This window comes from Arachis hypogaea, chromosome 13 (genome assembly GCF_003086295.3).
Source record: "Arachis hypogaea cultivar Tifrunner chromosome 13, arahy.Tifrunner.gnm2.J5K5, whole genome shotgun sequence".
Taxonomy (NCBI): Eukaryota; Viridiplantae; Streptophyta; class Magnoliopsida; order Fabales; family Fabaceae; genus Arachis; species Arachis hypogaea.
In genome coordinates this window covers 122,453,243-122,474,382 of record NC_092048.1, presented here as the reverse complement: position 1 = coordinate 122,474,382, position 21,140 = coordinate 122,453,243, and the positions used below count along the sequence as shown (strand labels likewise).

At 29.4% G+C, this 21,140-nt stretch overlaps 1 protein-coding gene across 1 annotated transcript; it reads left to right on the top strand.

Annotated features, from left to right (window-relative positions):
* Positions 1-7,319: 7,319 nt before the first annotated feature.
* LOC112733062 (gibberellin 20 oxidase 1-D) lies at positions 7,320-10,107 on the top strand. Its single transcript, XM_025781923.3, has 3 exons — positions 7,320-7,946; positions 8,719-9,040; positions 9,636-10,107. The coding sequence occupies exons 1-3, from the start codon at positions 7,402-7,404 to the stop codon at positions 9,906-9,908; spliced, it is 1,140 nt and encodes a 379-aa protein (XP_025637708.1). The 5' UTR covers positions 7,320-7,401; the 3' UTR covers positions 9,909-10,107.
* The last annotated feature ends 11,033 nt before the right edge of the window (positions 10,108-21,140 follow it).

Here is a 21,140-nt window from a genome sequence, read left to right as displayed (position 1 = left end):
CCATTTATCATCAGCTGTGACTGAAAGACTAAGAGTTTAAAGAAGAGTAAAGTAAGAGTAAAGAAAAAGTAGCATCTATCAGGTATGGTTCACGAGTTCACGCACTAAATTGCTAGCTTCTTTCACTATCTCTGGTGCGGGCTTATTACCTTCTCAAAAACACACCGATTCCTCGCTTTCCAAGTGCTCCAACACAGCGCCGCTATGAGGAGGGTCTTTTGTCTACCGTCGAATTGAGCCGCTGCCCAGGATAAGACTCGTTGCCACCAATTGAAAAAAGTTTCTTCTTCTCTCATCCATAGGTCAGGGGTTATTAAGCTTAGGCTCCATATTATTGAAGACAGGGGGCATTGGAACAAAGCATGAGAAATTGATTCAGCCTTCAACATGCATCTTGGACAAGTGGCAGGAGTGGATGCGAACCGGCTGTGAACTTGTTGCAACACCGAAAGCTTTTCATGAAGACTTTTCCATAGAAAAATCTTAATTTTATGTGGTAATTTCAACTCCCAAATGCTATTCCAGACTCTGTTGTGTATGTTCTGGGACCTCAATGAAGTAGGAGAATGAAAGAATCCATAAGCAATTTTGTATCCTAACCCAACTTCATATATACCAGATTTTGTCCAGCACCAATTAACTTCATCCTCCTCGTCTGTTGGTTTGATTGAAAAAATTTTATTGCATATATCAACTGAAAAAATCGACTCAATCAGATTTTTATTCCAACTTCTATCAGGATTTAGTAACGCACTAACGTAATACACTTGCATATTTGGCGGGATTGTGAGTGCATTTTGAGGGACATTAAGGGGCACTGGTGGTGGGAGCCAAGGGTCATGGAAGATGCGAACATTAGTGCCAGAGCCTATTTTCCATAACAAGCCTTTCTCGATCACCTTGCGCCCTTCAAGAACACTTCTCCAACCCCACGACGGTACACTTCCTATCTCTGCATGTAGGAAATTTGTATATCTGAAATATTTAGCTTTGAGCATTCTTGATATAGTAGAATTAGGGTATTTCATTAGACGCCAACATTGCTTGCCCAATAAAGCCAAATTTTGCGCCCTTAGATCCTTGATCCCCAGCCCTCCATCTTTCTTTGGCCTCGTCATTGTGTCCTATTTAATCCAAACCATTCTTCGTTCTGCGCCTTTTTTACCCCACCAAAATTGCGAGAGCATGCTATGAATCTCAGTCAACAGCGTGTCCGGGAGCTTGAAACAATAATTTATAAACATAAATTTTTTATTTCAACGAAAAAAAAGATTACAATCTTAATTAGTATTAATTATTATTTTTTTATTTTTTATGAGCAAATAGTTAAAAATTTATAAGAATAATTTATTTTTATAAAAATAATATTTTGACGAATTAACTTAATAAATTTATTTTAAAATCTATGATGGCTTTTTTTTTTAATTAATGAGTTTTATAAAAAATTCAAGTCTAGCCTGTTTAATAAAATGAATTGAACTAAAATAAACTTAAAAAGAGCTGAATCATGTTGCAATGCTATCATTCTTAAACACTTACTAATTAAGTAAGGAGTGCTTTTTTTTATTATATTTCATCTCAATGATTCAGATTTAAAATATATAATTTAAAATTTAAAATTTAATATTTAAATTTTAGAATCTAATATAAGTATAACACTCCTTATATTTTTGGAGCGTATTAACATTCGCCAAATAATGATATATTTATGTGTTAATTAACTATATGTACTTTTGATTGCTCTAGTGTATTTTTTTTATTTAATTATACTATTCCACACATTCAACGAGCATAATTAAAAGGTCTACATAAAATTTGAAAATAGAAAATAAATGACGAAAAAATTTGAAATCTGAATATTTTTATAGCGGGTATATATATGGGTTTAGCTATTATCTATTTTAAAGATACATATTCAAATTATTATTAATAATAAAAAATTTTGAATTTTTATTTTAATAAATACATTAAAATTTAAAATTTGTATATTCATTATTAAAATTTTATAATTGGCGTGTATATATGTAATTTATGACCTTTTGAGTCGAGAGTTACGTAAAAAAAAATTATAAAAAAAGTAGGCTGAAGACATGAAATTGTTGTGATATCTTATTATGAGTTTCTAATGTTTTGAATTTGTTATTCCTATAATAGGAGTATAGTTAAAAAAAAATTGATGTTCAAGTTAGTACGAATCACGAAAAATACTAAATTAAAGATCATATATGAGTGTACATATTTAAAAAAGTATATATAATATGAGATTACATTGTTTTGAGTTCATCTCCTTATTGTATGAGGACCAACTATGAGGTCATGAGTTACTTTTTATCTAAAATGATAAGAAGTTAAAAAGCGTTAAATAAAAAAACTTGAGTAAAATTTTTAAAGTATTTATTAACAAAATTCGTATTCATACGTTTAATTTTAAGTTAAAAGAAAAAGAAAAAAAAGGATAGTAATAGCACCAAATTAAAAAATGGAGGAGAATAATATTGAGAGAATTTATTCTTTTTTGTTTGTTTAAGAAGAAAATAGAAAGAAAGAAAATGGAAAAAAAATTGAAAGAAAAAATAATTAACTGAAAGAAAAATAATTAATCGAAGAGAAAAATTAAAAAGAAAAAGTTAAATAAGTATAAAAGAATTAGTGGAACCTATCAAAAAATTTTTTCCTCTAATGTTGGATGAAAAAATAATGGAAAATTTGACCTATCATCTTATTTTAATATTATTTTTTTTTTTAATATATTCTATCATACAAGAGTAAAATTATTTTTTATAATGTTTTTTTTATTTTTTATTCATCTAAATATATCTGAAAAAAATAAAAATTTATTTAATTTTTTTCTACTTTCTTTCAACGAAACAATTAAAAAATTATTAATAAAAGCTATATATTAAAATTATTAATAAAATAATATTTTAAAAAATATATAAAATTTAATTTTTAATATAATTATTATATTTATTAAAATAAAAAATTAAAATTTTTTTACCTATAATAACTTTAATTTGTGCTCTTATCAGCACATAATTAGACCCAATATCTTATTATTGAAATTAAGAATGTTTAAGATTTAGATTCACGATTTATTTTGTCGGATTTAAATTTATTATTTTTATTTATTGTTATTTTCGGGTCGAGTTCTAGTTAGGTTTTAGATCTCTCGATCTGAAATCGCTTTTTATTATAAAAATATATTTTAGAGTAAAATTAATAATATTATATTATATTTTATATTTTAGTCACCAAAAAAAATATTATATTTTATATTTTAATTAATATTTTTTATATTATACGATATTATTTAATTTTATTTTAAAATTATTTATTTTGATATGAATACGATATAACAAATAAAATTTAAGTTTTAAAAATAAAATTTTATTATTTTAATATATAACATTTATAAATTTATATTTACTGTTATTTAGATTATTTTTTTATTAGTTTAATATTAATGATAATTCATTATAATAAAAATATATAAAGAGTACATAATTTTTTTTATTTTTTTTATTTATTAAAAATTATCAAAATAAAAAAAAAAATCTTCGCATACTATTTTTGTATTGAATTAACTCAATTTAATCTAATTTATTTGGAACCGCTTTTCGATCGAATCAAAATAGACCTGCCTTTAAAACCCCTCCCTAATTCAAACGAAGCAAATTGGAATCCGGAAATTGAATTTGGTCAAATTTAGGTTCAATGCGCCGTTAGTATTAGTCATACATGGGGAAGGAAGATCATTGTTAGTTCTCCCAAGTCCCATCTCCACGTCTGTGCCATGCTCATCTAAATGTCACTATCACTCACATCAACGAAATTAATTTACGAGATCCGTTGAATTTTAAACTGAAAACGATTCTATTCGAATGTACCTTACTATCGGGATTTAGAGAAAAACCATTAAAAAACATTACTCTCAACTGTGGAAATAGAAACATGTATTGGGATTAGATTATTTGGAGAGTGTTGATTAATTGGAAGTTGCAATATTCAGCGGCTTGTAATTTACCAATTCATTTAACGTGTTTATTCGTAGAGTGAAATTCATTACAAACTTTATCCGTTAGCAAATTTTTTTATATTTTTTTTGATAATATTAAATAAACAAAAATAATTATAATTTATTTTATTTAATATTTATATTAATTAATAAATATTAAATAAAATAAAGTCTAACTATTTTTTATTTATTTTTTTTGTTATCAAATATTTTCGATTTTTTAATTTATAAAATAATAAGAATACCTTTTACTTTTTCCATTCTAAACCATTTGTCATTTTGGAAAATTAATACATTAGGATGGAGATAAAATAAGTAATAACAGGTTAACAACTATTGTATAGATAAGAATCTGAAATGGGACCCTTGAGGAATATACAATTTAACCCTAATGCATAGATGAGACAACAAAAGGGAGAAACAATGGATTGAGTATACTGCTTGCTGCAAAGAAATCTTTATCTTCAATATTTGTCTTCAGAATCAGAAAGAGACCAAAGCAATTTAATGGGTGTCTCTGCTTGTCCTAGCCCCTGACTCTCTTCTTAACATTTACAACAACACCATATCTATATCTTCTTTTCTTTTTTCTTTTTTTTTTTACATATTTCTATAAATTCATTTTTTGGCTGTTAATAAAAATATTTCTTTAGAAGTAAGAACAAAAGCATGAAAATAGTTTGTATGTGAAAAAGGAAATATTTGAATATGACAAATTTATAAATATTTTTTAATGAAATTATGACCGTGGTAGTACTTATTTGGATAAAAGAAATTATATTATATAATTATTTCTAAATAACTAATTAATTAGTGATTTTACATTTTGATAATATGTGTTAAGTAATATTCTAAATAATAAATTAATATTTTTAGTTAAAAAGATAATAATGTTAATAGTTAAAAAAATATTCGGTATTTAAATATAAATATTTTATATTTAATTGAAGCTAAGGTAATATTTTATAATGTGTTTTTGTGAATATATATTAGTTTAATTTATTTATTTAATAGTAAAACATTAGATTGTCTTTTTAAAAAATTTATAAAACATTGATGATTATAAATACTACTAATAATAAATGTTCACTTTTTTTTTGGTAAAAACAAGTCACTTCCTAGCCTATTTAAAAAAAAAAAAAGCAAAAACTTGCTTGTTTTCTTATTCTATTTTTTTTTTTCAAAAGCAAAAACTTATCTACACTTTCCTCTTAAATTTAACTATTGAATTTAGCTAATACATGTCCAATACAAGTTAAAGTTATTATAAAAATTTTTATTAAAAAATATAAAGTTGAGTCTTTATCAAAATACAAAATTAAATTTTTTTTTATAAATATTACCTTTAATATGTATCCTTTAGTTTAGATCGGAGCTCATGATAACTAACATACAATTTACTCCTTCCATTTTATATTAAATGTCTCTTTAGTTATGCACGCATAACTATTAAAATAATCATTAAGGTTTACCAAACAAATCAGTAATAAAAAATATCTTTAGTATTATTTTCACTCTCCATTAATTATTTACTTTTTAAATTTTTTCTATTTAATAATAGATGATATAATAAATAAAAACTAATTAACAATTTTTCTTAAAATTAGAAAATAATACTTAATTTGTATAACAAAAATAAAAAGACACTTAATATGAGAAGAGTAATTTATACACCTTTTCAGCTTGTTTTACAAGTAAATAAAAGATCACCCAAAATAAATGTTGTTTTAAGATTTCATTTTCTTCAAATTAATTTTTATATAAACCGGATAGATCATAATGTTAGCAAAAGTATTTGATTTATCTTTCTCTTAGAATTTTATGCTAAGCGAACTATTAACTTTCTATTTAATTTTAAGAAATGCCAGTAAATAACATTTATTTTATATTATAATTCTGGTCTCATAAGTCTAAAATATAATATGTATTCTTATTTTGTCTGCACAGATTGACTCATTTTTTTGGAATTAGCATAAATTTTTATAATAAATAACTAGAGTTGAAAAAAAAAGTTGAAAGTTGGAAAAGAGTTTAATTAATAGTGTAAAGAGATAGAATTAATTATTTATAATATTAACTATTTTTTATTTTATTTTTAATTTATATTATCATTCCAAAAAATATCTAAAATCACATCCCGAACAAATCTCTGAAAATAAGATGATTTTATTGAAAGTCACAAGAGTAATTAATAATATATGTGTTTAAAATTAAAGCCAAATTTTGATAAATACAGATAAAAGAATAAGTATAAAAAAATTATTTAAAAAGATTTGATTAAAGTTGATTATGGAAAATTGGCTTATAGACTTCCTCTTAATTAATTTGTGTTTTAGACTTATTAAAATTATAAAATAATTTTTATCAAAAAAATATATAAAATTTATTGTTTTTGGCTTATTTTTTACAATAAAAATTTAAAATCAATTATTAATAATAATTATGTACACTTAAAATACAAAATTTCAAATCTTTAAAAATATAAAACATGAAAGATGAAAGAATATAAATAAAAAAGAAAAAGCTATATACAGAAAAAGTGAAACTAGAAAACTATTTTTTTTACTAATATTAACTATTTTTTTTAAATTATTTTATTTATTTTAAATAATAAAACTTTAATTATGCATATTAAATTATAAATTATAAGAGATCCACTCGAATGAATCAACTTTAAATATTATTTTTTACCTTTACATTGAAATAATTCGAAATTAGAATTTGTATTAAATTTATTTTTAAAATACTAGAGACTGAATCATTTTGAAAAAAAAAAGTGATATACTGCTATTTTTATAATCTATTAAATTTATTAAATAAATGTTATAATATTTATTATTGTAGCGTTGTAACAAAAATTCAATCAAAATATACTCAAATCAATTAGATGTACTCAATTGTACTTCTATATTTTATTATTTTATTTTTTTATTATCTTCATATTCATTTGGTAAAAAATATATCTAGATCAATTTAAGGTAAGTTCTTTTCTTCAATCTAAATGTACAAAATTTTTAAATTTCTCATTCACAATTTTGTTTAACTTTAGAAATAATTAAAAAATAATTAAAATTTAAATTAAAATAAAATAAATATTGAAGTAAAAAATCTCATATTAAATTTTAAATAAAATTTTATGATATATAGTCCCATAAATAAAATTTTATAATATACAGTCCCATAAATATTTACGTCTAAAATAAATAAAATTATTCACTGGTTAAAAATTAATTCCTACATAGCAAAAGGAAAATAATTATCTCCCGCTAGAATATCTCTATATATACGTGTGTTTATAGACTTCTTTCTGCAATACCTACATTTGTCATTTTCTCTTTCTAGTCTTTATACCTCTTTCCGAGTTTCAATTCCTAATTCCCAACCCAATGGAATCAGCAACGCCAACCCTCGGACACGCTCAGCCACCCAAGGTTCTAAAAGACGAAAATGGAGCTCTTATTTTCGACTCAACCATGATGCGAAATGCGTCGGAAATCCCCAAAGAATTCCTCTGGCCATCTAACGATTTAATTATCACTGCAGACGAGGAGCTCAACGAGCCTCTCGTCGACTTGGCAGTCCTCAAGAGCGAGGACCACGAAGCCATAGCTCACGCAGCCCAGCTCGTGAGGGAGGCTTGTGTCAAGCACGGTTTCTTCCAAGTAACTAACCATGGCGTCGATCAGGAGTTAATCGATGCCGCTTACCAAGAGGTTGACACCATATTTGGGCTTCCTCTGGAGCGGAAATTAGCTGCTCGAAGGCAGCCCGGTGCTGTGTCCGGCTACTCCGGAGCACATGCAGATCGATATTCAAGCAAGTTGCCATGGAAGGAGTGCTTCTCTTTCAAATATGCTCACATCGATCCCTCTCACTCGCAGATTCTTCACTACTTCATTTCTCTCTTCGGTCAGGATCTTCGTAGCTCTGGGTATGCTGTATATAATTTCTTAATCCATGCATACTAATAATAAGTTTTGCATTAATCGGTTTAATTATTTTAAAATTAATAATAATAAGAATTTTTTAAATTATTTTTCAAAAATACTATTTATATATTGAAATAACTATTAAAATAATTACTAATATATTTGTAGATAAATAAATGTGTAGTTTAATTTATTTTTAATTTGTACTTAATTTATCTGTTTAATTAATTAATTAGAATTATTTTTTAATTTGGTCTTAACAAACAAAACTATAATATATGCTAAGAATAAAGATTTAGCATACCAAACTATGATGTGTATATCAATATATATTTTATATTCATTTTAGTTTTCAAACAATAGATATCTATCTTTTCAAACAATTAAGAAGATGTAAAAAAAATAATTAAGAGAATTTTGGTAAATATCTATCTTTTAATGGAAACCAAAGGACATGAAAGATTATTTAAATTAAGCCCGTTTGATTTATAACTTAGGTCAGACTTAGTTGATGTAGATTATTTAAATTAGCTTTCAGGGCTTAAAAAAAGCGTATTATCCTAGTTTTGTCAAGAGGACCCGCAAAAAGGTGTAAAAAATTACAAGGACAACCCGTTGTTTTTAAATTAATGATGTCATCTTTGTCTCGTTCGAATCCAATACAATACACGACCAATAATTCATCATAGTCTCTCTAGCAACAAGAGTATTATCTAGATTATTCAACAAATACTATTTCTTAAATAATGTTAATTGCATCTCATTTTGGTATAGGATCGTGTATCAGAAATACTGTGACGCAATGAAGGAGTTGTCTTTTGCAATCATGGAGCTTTTGGCCATTAGTCTTGGCCTTGATCGTTTGTATTTTAAGACATTTTTTGAAGATGGTGAGTCAATAATGAGATGCAACTCTTACCCTCCTTGCAACAACTCAAGCCTCACACTTGGGACTGGTCCGCACAGTGATCCAACTTCATTGACTGTTCTTCATCAAGACCAAGTTGGTGGCTTAGAAGTTTATCTTGACAACAAATGGTTTGCTGTTCGACCAAGACTTGATGCATTTGTCATTAATATTGGTGACACTTTTATGGTATGTTACTTTACTAATTTCATCATTTTTCTTTGCTATTACCTCATTACAGTATCATAATCATAACAATAATACGGTCAATCTTTATTATACTGTAGGTTGTAGAGTACTATATGTTTGAGTAAGAGGACTCAATAATGTAGTCGCTCATAGACTATGCGTAATTATATGCATGCAATTGATTTTTTTAAGAAATATTTAGTATTAATAAAAAGCTTTTTTATTAATACTAAAATTGATTTAAAAATTGCATCCTCATCGTTCAAAAAGAAGTAAAATATACTTTAAATTTCAGCAATAAATATTTCTTATATTTATTTGTTGTTCCTACATATATGGTAACTTCTAAATATGGAAAACCAGTTAAAATTAGAACATTCAATAGGTTCTTTTCTTTTTTGCTTCCCTTTACTTTTCTCTCTTGGTATAGATAATGTCTTCATTTATCACATGCAAGTGAAATGACTTGTGATGAGACAAGCACCGAATGCATGCATTTGTCGCAAAGCAATAAATGAAAAAAAATAATATGCACTCTTAATTTCATATATATAAATGAATAAAATGATAATGTATTATTGGATTGTGTGAGTAGGCATTGTCAAATGGGAAATACAAGAGTTGTCTACACAGGGCATTGGTAAACAGAGAGGTGGAGAGGAAGTCATTGGTTTATTTTGTGAACCCAAAAGAAGACAAAACAGTGAAACCAACAAAAAAGCTATGTAGCAGCGATGAAGAAAGGAAGTACCCAGATTTCACATGGTCTGATTTGTATGAATTCACACAAAAACATTATAGAGCTGATGTCTCGACTCTCCAAGGTTTCATCCCATGGTTCATTGCTGGCAAGCCTTCTAATTACTAGCTTCATTGCCATTATAATCTATGTGTAATATTCTGGTGTACACCAACTTAGTACGTAGTAACTATTAAGTGGGAGAATAAAATGTTTTGCCAGCAATAATTATGTTTAATAAATTTGTGAACTATGTTTTGTTATTATAATTAAAATAATTATCTGGTGTACACAAGTCGTTCTATTATAAAATTTTTATTTTATTTCTTATCAACTCTATATCTCTCTTTCTATATATATATATCCCTGTGGATAATGAATTTTATTTGTAGTTATTTTTCTGATCAAGTTGTTTTCTATTAGATATATATTTGAATATATATATATATATATATATATATATAAGAAACTATTAAATTTATATAAATAATATATAAAAATATATAAAAAAATTATTTTGATAATTGACTTTTTATAATATCTTTTATTTTGTTAAGGTATAACTCAAAAAGTACTCATGAGTGTGATTAATTGCTGTATAATGGTTAAAGCTTAAATGATATTTTGTTCTATCTATTGTTTTTGTATTATAAAGTTAAGATAAAACTAAAATATCATGTATTGAGTACAAATAATATGTCAAAGGGTGGCCTAGTTATTGTTGCGGCAGTAAGGTGGCTGGTCCCAAAAGACATTGATGGTACCCACAAGTTATGAGAGTAGGGACCATTTCATAACAAGCAAACAATTACGCAGCCAAATTGAATACCTAGGTGGTAGAAATAAATTAGAAAACTACAAATAAGATTCACTACCCATAGGGATTGGGATTATTGGAACTGTGCATGCATGCTAGAATAATTTGATTAGTTGAGTTTTACTTTTAAAATATATATTAAAATTAAAATTGGCGTGACATTTATCGTTGCCTGCTTTTTAATTTTATGGAGTAAATATCGTTTTGACTCTATAAAAGATAACATTAAAACTTTTCTATAATATAGTTGGCATGGGATTTGGTCCAATGAACAAGTTTTGGGGTTTTTAATGCACGCACCTATATTTTGCGTTTTGAAAATTTTCATTATGACTTCTCAAAATAATCTTATTTCCCCATGAAAGATATCACAATCAAATTAAGGTTCGTTTAATTTCCATGCTCAAGATTTTGACCAGGTATAATGAAGGTTAGACGCTGGTTTATTTTCCAACTTCAAAAAATTTATTGAAGTGGATATGCCACTCTTAATAGCTACACCTATGTAACCAAGTTCTTCCGCATTTTTTCCACTACAGCGAGTTCCAATTTTTAACCATAGCGTCACCGCCATGTTCCTTCTTCATGCCATCAACAAGCACATGTTGGAGCAACCACGAAAAAGGAAGAAAGGATCTCCTTTACCATATTTGCAATACGATGTCTTTTAATTTCTAGATGATTGATGATTATATTAAAGACAAGAGGAAGGAGGATGAAGATGAATAATTTCTATAAATATTTGTGAATTTTACTCTATAGATGGAATTACGATAGTGTCTACCAGATACAATTTAACCACCAATCTAACATTTTTAGCTTAGCAATCTTTTATCATATTTTTAACTAATATTTTTAAATATTGTTAATTAATTATTAACTAAAAATAATAACTTATGTTGTCTAGTTGAAAATCTTAACTTGTTTTTTATTTAAAAAATAATAATTTATTATTTGTCAATATCTTAAAAAATAAATTAAGACTCTTAATATTTTTTTTATCGGCCTTGCAAGAGAAACTGTGGAAGGACTCCATGGATGACTAGCAGCTTCAAACTCACAAAACGATCAAGTTTGGATATAAAATTATTTTCATGTAACCATCAACCCAGCATCTATATCTCCTCTTGTCCCAAATCCAAATAAACAGATAGAAATAGATAACAAATTGATAATGAGCTAAAGAATGATGATGATCCAAGACAGTAAATAGAAGAACCTTCCAAATATCCAATGCAGTAAGGCTACTAAAGCTCCTTCTCCGTATTTCTTGCTCTACTTTCCTCATCAAAGAAGCAAAGGATTAATGGAGAAATTAAAGCATTAACGGGATTTTGAGAGCGTCCATACAATTACGTGGTACCACCCTTTCGTCTCTACGAGGTTGCTGCGAAGTTAGGGTCGTCGGGGCAAACTTCTAAGTGTGTGTTTGGATTACAGTTTGCAAACGGGAGTTTGCATAAAATTGATTTTGCAAAATTGATTTTGATGAAAAGTAAGTTTGTGTTAACGTGATTTATGTTTGGCAATCTTTATATCAAAATTGATTATAGTAAAATAAATGTTGTTTGGATTATACTACTCAAAATCACTTTTAGATGAAAAATTACCAAAAGAGACATCAATTTAAATAAATTTTTTTATATACATGCAAAATCAAAACGCTAACAAAAATAATATAAAAAATATTTATCATATAAATAAAATAAATACAATAAAAAATAAAAATATGGAAAAGAGTACTATAAATTTTATAATATTAAACAAAAAAAAATATTCTATAATTTTTTTTAGTACGGTCAGTACTCTTTAATTTAGTATTATTTTGGACTATAATCCATTTCCTTTATTGTATCAACTATTTTTCATTATCTATGACTCTATTGTTACTTATAATTAGTTTTTATTTATTTTGTCTTTTTTTTTATAAGATCATAATTTATATTATAAAATTTTGATAATAGATGTAGTATATAATAATTACAATTACAAATTTTATAAAATCAGAATAAAAAATAAAAAAATTAATACAAAACAAAAATAAAATACATCAAAAATAAAAAAAAATTGATACAGATAAGAAATAATAAAAATATCATAAAACCAACAACATATATCATATGAACAAAAAAAATACAATAAAAGGTAAATAAAATTCATATGAATAAAATTAAATAAAAAATAAAAAAATTTCATACACAATATAAATACAATGCAGTAAATGAGGATAGAAAAAAAAAAAGAATTCATATGAACAAATAATAATAAAAATATCATAAAATTAACAAAATATCTAAAAATTAGAGCATAATAAAAAAATCAACAACATTTGTCAATGAATAAAAAAAATACAATAAAATAAATAAAAATCACATGAACAAAGTCAAACAAAAATAAAAAAATTTCATAAAAAATATACATATAAAAAATAATATAGTAAATGATAAAAAAAACTCATATAAAAATATAACATGATAAATTAGAATACTACACAAATAATATAAAAATATTTATTCTATAAATATAAAATACAATAAAAAATATAAAAATTAAAATATGAAAGTTAGTACTAAAAATAATAAAAAAAATTAAAATATTCACTTTGCTAGTGATTGAAACATATTTGAACCATTTTGATGAAAAAAGATTGGAACTAAGAACAAGTAGGAAGAACTATAGAAAACTGTGATGGTAATAGTTACTAGTATCCTTTGTATAGAAGAAGATGAAGGATATGATTGGTAAAAAAGAAATAAAATTTCCATCTAATTTTCTAAGATAATCAGCCACCATGAACGTGAAACGCAGAAAGCTACAAATTTTAGCTTCTCCTGAACTTACGTTTAAAGGCAGAATCACTTCTGCGTTCAGAAGAATAAAAGTTGCCAAACACAAAAGTGAAACTTTCAAGAGACTCAAACGTGCTTCTTTCCTCCTCAACGCGTTTGCCAAACACACCCTAAATCTTTTTAATTTATAAAGGCAATTTTAGATTTAGAGAACTTTAGGAGCCAACATTACATAATGAACATTATAGTTAATATTTAATATAAAAAGATATTTAAAATTTTTAAAAATAAAAATATTTAAAATTTAATTAAAATTCAAAAAAATAAAAGTTAAATTTAACAAAAAATATATTTTATATTCAATTTATTTAATAATTTAGTATAATATTAATTAAAATAGACTGTAATTAATATTAATTTCTTAACATTATTCTTATAGAATAAACTGTTTAAGATATTGGGATGTAGTGAGGATCGATGTGTGAAAGATTGTGAGGCAAACTTTTGTAGGAAGTTATATTAATGATAATTTTTTTGAGCTTTTAATTGTTCTTATTTTAAAGATGGATAATCTGACGAATACGAAGGATTTTAGGCAAATTAGCTTATGTAATGTTATCTATAAAATTGTCACTAAAGTTTTGATGAACCGATTTGACTCGTTTCTTTCTGACTTCTGAGGTGATTGGCCCATTGCAAGACGGATTTATTTTTGAAAGAGAAATTAGTGAGAACATTATTATTGCTCAAGAAATTCTTCATTTCATGCGGAAAACAAAGTCCAAAAATAGAATAATTTCTTTTAAGATTGATCTTGAGAAAACTTACAATAGAATTGATTGGCGTTTTTTAAAACATTCTTTGAAGAGTTTTGGATTTTCAGCTGTCAGACTTATCATGTGTTGTGTCTACTCTTCTTCCTTGTCCATTCTAAGAAATGGGAAAAAGCTTCAAAATTTTAAGCCTCTAAGAAGTCTGAGACAAGGAGATTCAATGTCGCCATACCTTTTTGTTATTTACATGGAAAGACTTGCTTGTCTTATTTCTCACCTTGTCTCTAGTGGTTCTTGAATTTCGATCGCTGTTTCTAAAGGAGGGTCTAGAGTATCTCATCTTATGTTTACTGACAATTTGTTTCTCTTTTGTAAGACCACCAATAATCAAGTTGAAATAGTTATGGAAACTTTGAACATCTTTACAAAGGCATATGGGTTTAAGGTGAATTTATCTAAGTCGAAAGCTCAATGTTCTAAAAATATTTCTCAGAGAAGGAAGGATATTTTATCTAGTGTGTCCAGCATTCACTTTACTCAACATTTGAAAAGATATTTGGGAAATGAATATTGATCATGATAGAGCTGCACGAAAGATGGTTCAAAAGGCAATTAAGAAAATTTGTGCTAGATTGGCTAGTTGAAAAGGACGCATGCTAAACAAGGTCGAGAGATTGTGTTTGGTAAAATCGGTTCTATCTTCAATTTCGGTCTATCAAATAATGCAAACTTTCCTTTTTCCTTCTTATCATGACAAGATTGACTTCATGATGCGTCAATTCTTGTGGAAAGGTAATGCGGATGGCAGAGGTCTTTCTTTAGTAAAGTGAGAGAAAGTTGTGGCTCACAAGAATCTAGGAAGGTTTAAAGTTAGAGATTCGCAATACTAATATGGCGCTTATTGGTAAATTGATTTGGCAAATGTTGATGAAGCACAAGGAGTGGTTGTGGGTGCAACTTCTTTTTCATAAATATTTGAAGCAAAACAGGAATTGGGGATCGACTAAATATGGTTCTTAATTTTGTGTGGAAAAACATCTCCAAATTCTATATAACTATCAAAAAGGGTCTTGGATGATATACCGGGAGTTTTCTTCAATCTTTGTGGTATGATCCTTGGAGTCTTTTAGGTATTCTTACAAATTTTCTCCTGTTTGTTCATGTTTCTGATTTATTGTTCAAGTTAGATAATGTTTACTATGATGAAACTTGAAATTTTAGAAACTTGTCTACTCTAATTTCCAAAGATATTAAATCCTTTTGGGGTACTATTCCTCCTCCTGAAAGGAGCGTGAACAAATGGGGTTGGATTTGAAAACTGACTGCTTTGAAAGGATATACTACCAAAAGCTGGTACAATTGGTTTGCACATATTAAATTTCAATGGAAAGATGACGGGAATTAGATGCGGCTATGGAAGTTTTTCATTTCAAAAAAGGTCAAATTTTTCTTTTGGCTTGCGCTTCATGATACCATTCCCACTAATGTCTTCCATCATAAAAGGGGTTTAGCGGTGAGTGACCTTTGTAATAAATGTGGTAATAATCTTGAATCTGTGTTATATTGCCTTCGAAATTATTTCACTGCTCGTGATATATGAAATTCTTTAGATCTTTCTATTGTTGAATGTGCTAATATTTCTGATTTTCGATCCTGGATTACTAGCGTCATTAATAGTAAAGAGAAAGTAAAAACTGTTGAGATTTGGTAGATTTAGCGAAATAAATATAATAATTTTTTCAACCTGAATGAACCATGGCCTAAGAGAAAAATTTCTTGCCTTGCGAGAGCCTTGGCGAATGAGTTGAAAAGGGTGAAATAGGATAGAAATTTTTTGGATTATGCATTACAGAATTTTTTTGGAAGCCACCTCCCCAAAATGTCCTTAAGGTCACTGTGATGCTAATGTTCTCCCGGACTCTCTTGTAATGGACTTTGGGTGCATTATCTGTGATTATTATGGCATCTGAGTGTTAGTTAGTTCAGGACATCTATCGTTTGATTCAGTTTTTAGGAATGAACTATTGGCAGTCTGAAATGGTCTTATGATTGCGTGAGAAGTTGGTTGTGATTCTCTAATTTGTGAACCTGATTTTATAAAAGTGTATTTTTGTTGAAAAATATTATCAATTATGTTATAGATGATAATATGAATATTATCAAAAAGATTATAAAATTGTTAAGTAAGAACTCAAAAATGTTATTCATTTGCGTTAAAAGATAAATCAATGTTGTTATTGATTGTCTAACTAAAATAAAGATTAAGAATATTTATTCTCAACCGATGTGAATTCAACCACGTGATAATTTCAAGCAAATTTTGTTAAAAAATTCTGCGGTGTAATTTTTTGGTGTTGTGTTCTTGCTTGTTTTAATTTTTGTTACAAACACAAAAAAAATTATTTTAAATATTAAGACTTCACACCAAAACGCATAAAGTTATTGGGCTGACTAAATTGGATACTAATAGGGAATGGATCCTCTTCATTTATTTATTTAAAAAAATAGAGCAACGGCTAGTTTTTCTATCCGAAGTGAGTTTGTGTGTGAGTGCTTTTTCCATTTCGTTCTTGATGTCCGGCACCGGCGACCCTGGAGATCCAGGAGGAGCTACCCAAGAGCATCCTCCAGCGATGAAGGAAAGAGAAACCCTGCAAGGAAGAAGAAAAAAGTAAGAACAAATGAAGGAGGCTTTACAGGGGTTCAACTACTTACTCCCAGGGAAGAGGAGTGGATGGTCGAAGACTTAGGTGGAAAGAAGGACCAGGTTAGACAAAGATCGTTTACACAAACTGTAAAGAATGGACCAACAAAAAATAATTTGGAAGATGACTCCATGTCATCAGAAGAAGAAGGAGTAGAAGGGTCAGAAAATGTGCAGAAAACAGAATAGGAGACCAGCCCAGAGATAAGAGTAGAGACAGTTAAGGAAGGTCTCTACAATATAATCATAAATGAGACAACAGAACGAAGACTATGGAAGCCATGGTGGAATACACTCATTGTAAAGTTATTAGGAAAGAAGGTTGGATACGCAGCAATGAAGAGACGGCTAGAAACTATGTGGGGTAGGAAAGGATGCATTGATGTGATAGACTTAGAACAGGAATACTACCTAGTAAAGTTCTATTCGATGGAAGATTTTAACTTTGCCTTGCTAGAAGGATCTTGGAAGATTTATGATCATTACCTCTCAGTGAGAATGTGGGAACCAAACTTCAATCCCCTGACAGCAAGTATAGACAAGGTAACTGCTTAGATTAGACTACTGGGACTCCCCATTAAACTGTATGACAGAATGGTGCTAAGGAAGATTGGAAATTTAGTTGGGAGAACAATAAAAGTGGATAGCAATATAGCAGAACTAAGCAGAAGAAAGTTTGCGAGAATGTGCGTAGAAGTGGACCTAACCAAGCCACTTATGGGGAAGTACCTAATCAACGGAAGGGAGTATAGGGTGGAATATGAAGGGATACATCTTCTATTTTTCTTGTGGACGGATAGATCATGATCAAAAGCTCTGTCCTTTAAAGAATTCCAGAACAATGTGCCAAGTGTTCAAGGAGAGAAGGGGAAGGAGTTACCAGAGGAAAATCAAATGAGTGATAAAAGGGATAATAAGGAAGACGAAAAGAAGCTGGATAAAGGAAAGCAAATTTTGCAAGAAAGTCAAATAAATTTTGGTGATTGGATGGTTGTCCAAAGACCAAAAAAAGGAAGAAAAGGCCAAGAGACAGGATCCAGCAAGACAAAAGAAACAAGTACAAAGATAGAAAATAAGAGCAGATATAGTGTGCTGCATATTAAGGAAGTGAATGAAGAGATAACTAAAGGTGAAAATGGGGAAAAATCAGAGGGGAAAAAAGAGAAGGAAAAAGGAAAGAAAGACAATGCAAAAGAGAAGAGGGTTAAGATTCAGCAAAATAAACCTGAAACACAAAGAGAGAATCGGGAAGGAAAAGCCATAGGGGGAGCCAACAATGTTGAACAGCAACGACATACACTCAACACAGAACATAAGGAAAAGGGAGGAAAAGGAAATGGAAGCAGAAGCATGACCAAACAACAAGAAGAGGGACAACATCATGAAGAAAATTGGATTGAGAAAGTTGATTCTACCCAATGCACTATGGACGAAGGCATTGAATTATCAAATCAAAACACCCCAACCAATGGAAGACCACCTGACTTAGATAATACAAAGAAAAATAGTCCAGCTCTCATGGAAATGGAGGAAGATACATAAGACCCGAATATAAGACCGCTGGAGGGGGTAGACTTCACTACTCCCCACATCAGTGCTCTTGCAGACACCAAAATAGATGATAATTGAATTAGGTTGCCAGGTGTTGGGCTTCCTGTGCTTTAAAAATTTTTGTTTGGTTTTTTACTTTTTTTTTCGATCTTTTTAATGATTAGTTTAATTTGGAATGTTAGGGGTGCAGCAAGTAGTGCTTTTAGAAGAACGTTTAAAGAAATAATCAGACAACACAAGCCAGATATTTCTATCTTGCTAGAAACTAAATGCAGTAGAGAGAATGCAAAGAATATTATTAGACAAATTGGATATAACAACTATATTTGGGAAGAAGCCCAGGATTTTGCAGGAGGGATCTGGATTTGCTGGAACAGAGCGGACCTGAATATTAGCATAGTGGAATCTCATGCACAATTTATTCACACTAAAATACAAGAAGATGGAAAGAAAGAATGGTTCTTTACTGCGGTTTATGCTATTCCACACTATCAAATGAGGAGATTGATCTAGCAAAAGCTTCTGGATATAGCCAACACTATGAGAGGCGAATGGCTAATAGCAGGGGACTTCAATGAGACCAAGGACAGCTCAGAGAAAAAAGGTGGAGCGGCTATTGACCTTAATGGTTGTAACCGGTTTGCTAGTTGGATCAATGAAAGTGGGCTAATTGATCTCGGTTTCATCAGCTCCTGGTTCACATGGAGAGGACTCCAATGGGAGGGACAAGAGAGGGTCTTTAAGAGACTAGATAGAGGTCTTGCTAATAATCAGTGGAGAACGAGATTTCACGATGCTACTGTCGAAGTGCTAACGAGAAGAAGATCAGATCACCACCCGCTGCTAATTAAAACAGAGAGAGTTACACATATAGCCAACAACAAACCCTTTAGGTCTGAGGCTATGTGGACTCTTCACCCAGAATTTTAGAACTGTTTTAACGACAGTTGGAACAATCAGGCCTCGCTTTGCAGTGCCCTCAATAAGCTCAAGGAGGACCTCCAAGAATGGAACAAGAACAGTTTTGGCAACATTTTCAAAATGAAAAGGAGACTTCTTAATAGAATTGAAGGAATTCAAAGAAGCAATAGCTACGGAAGGAATTCCTATCTTGAAGAACTAGAGCAAAAACTTAATAGAGAGCTAGATGACATTTTGGACAAAGAGAAATCTTTTTTGTTGTAGAAATCTAGGGAAAAGTGGATCGTGGATGGACATAGAAACACCCGATACTATTATACTAAAACAATTGTCAAAAGGGGAAAGAATAGAATTATGAAGCTCAAAGGAATAGATGAAGAGTGGATCGAAGAAGAGGAGAAGCTAGGAAACCACATTATTAACCACTTCAAAAATATCTATCAAAATGAGGTAATAACTGTTCCTTTTGAATTAAAATACTATGCCCCACCTGATTTTACCATTGATGATTGCAGGAGATTCATAACACCTCCAAATGAAGAAGAAGTGAGGAAAGCCATTTTCAGCATCGGTTCCCTGAAAGCACCTGGAAGTGATGGATTCTCTTCTCTCATCTATAAGAATAACTGGGATAGCATGAAAGGAAAAGTACAGGAATTCATAGATATGTGCTGGAGGAATCCAGAAACTATCAGACAAGCAAACTCCACCCTCATTGCTTTGGTGCCTAAGATCAACAACCCAGAGCTGATTAACCAGTTCAGGCCTATAGCACTTTGCAATGTGTGCTATAAGGTCATAACAAAAGTGCTAGTGAAAAGGTTAAAACCACACTTGAATGACAGAATAGCGGCGCACCAGTCAAGTTTCATTTCGGGAAGAAAAATTCAGGACAACATCATCATTGCAAAGGAGCTTATTCACACTAGAAGAGAATGAAGGGGAGAAAACAGAACAGTGCATTCTCAAGACTAGATTGGAAGAATTCAGATTGCCAGATAAGATGGTCGAGATTATAATGCAATGCGCGAGTACGGTTTCGTTCAATGTTATTTGGAATGGGAATAAGACGGAAGAATTTATTCCAAGAAAAGGATTGCGACAAGGGGATCCCATTTCGCCCTACTTGTTCGTTATGTGCATGGACAAGCTCTCGCACCTGATAGAACAGAATGTGCTAGACGGGGAATGGAAGCCGATTGGGGTGGGTAGGGATGGACCAAAAATATCCCATCTTATGTTTGCGGACGACCTTCTTTTTTTTTTTTTGCGAAAGCAACACAAGACCAAATAGCAAGAATAAAAGGTGTCTTAAAAACTTTTTGTAATGCTTCGGAGTTGAAAATAAATGAAGACAAGACTGCCATTGTGTTCTCTAAGGGTACGACTGGAAACACAAGGGAGGAGATTCTAAATTTGTCTAAATTTAAAGAACAGAAAGAGCTAGGCAAATACTTGGGAGCGAGCATCTCTGACAAAAGGGAAGGAAAAGAGAGGTACAAGGAAATAGTGAGAAGGGTTCAAAGCAAACTTAAAGGCTGGAAGACTAAGTGTCTTTCTTTAGCAGGAAGGTTAACAGTTGCACAATCAACTATTAGTCAGATTCTGAACTACCAGATGCAGCACGAAAGGGTACCTAAGGGAGTTTGTAGGGAGGTGGAAAGACTTCAGAGAAACTTCATATGGGGAGACGAACCAAATAAAAAAAGATTGCACCTGATTGGATGGAAGACTATGTGTCTCCCAAGGCACGAAGGAGGATTGAGGTTCAGGAAGCTATCATCCATGAATGATGCTTTCCTTATA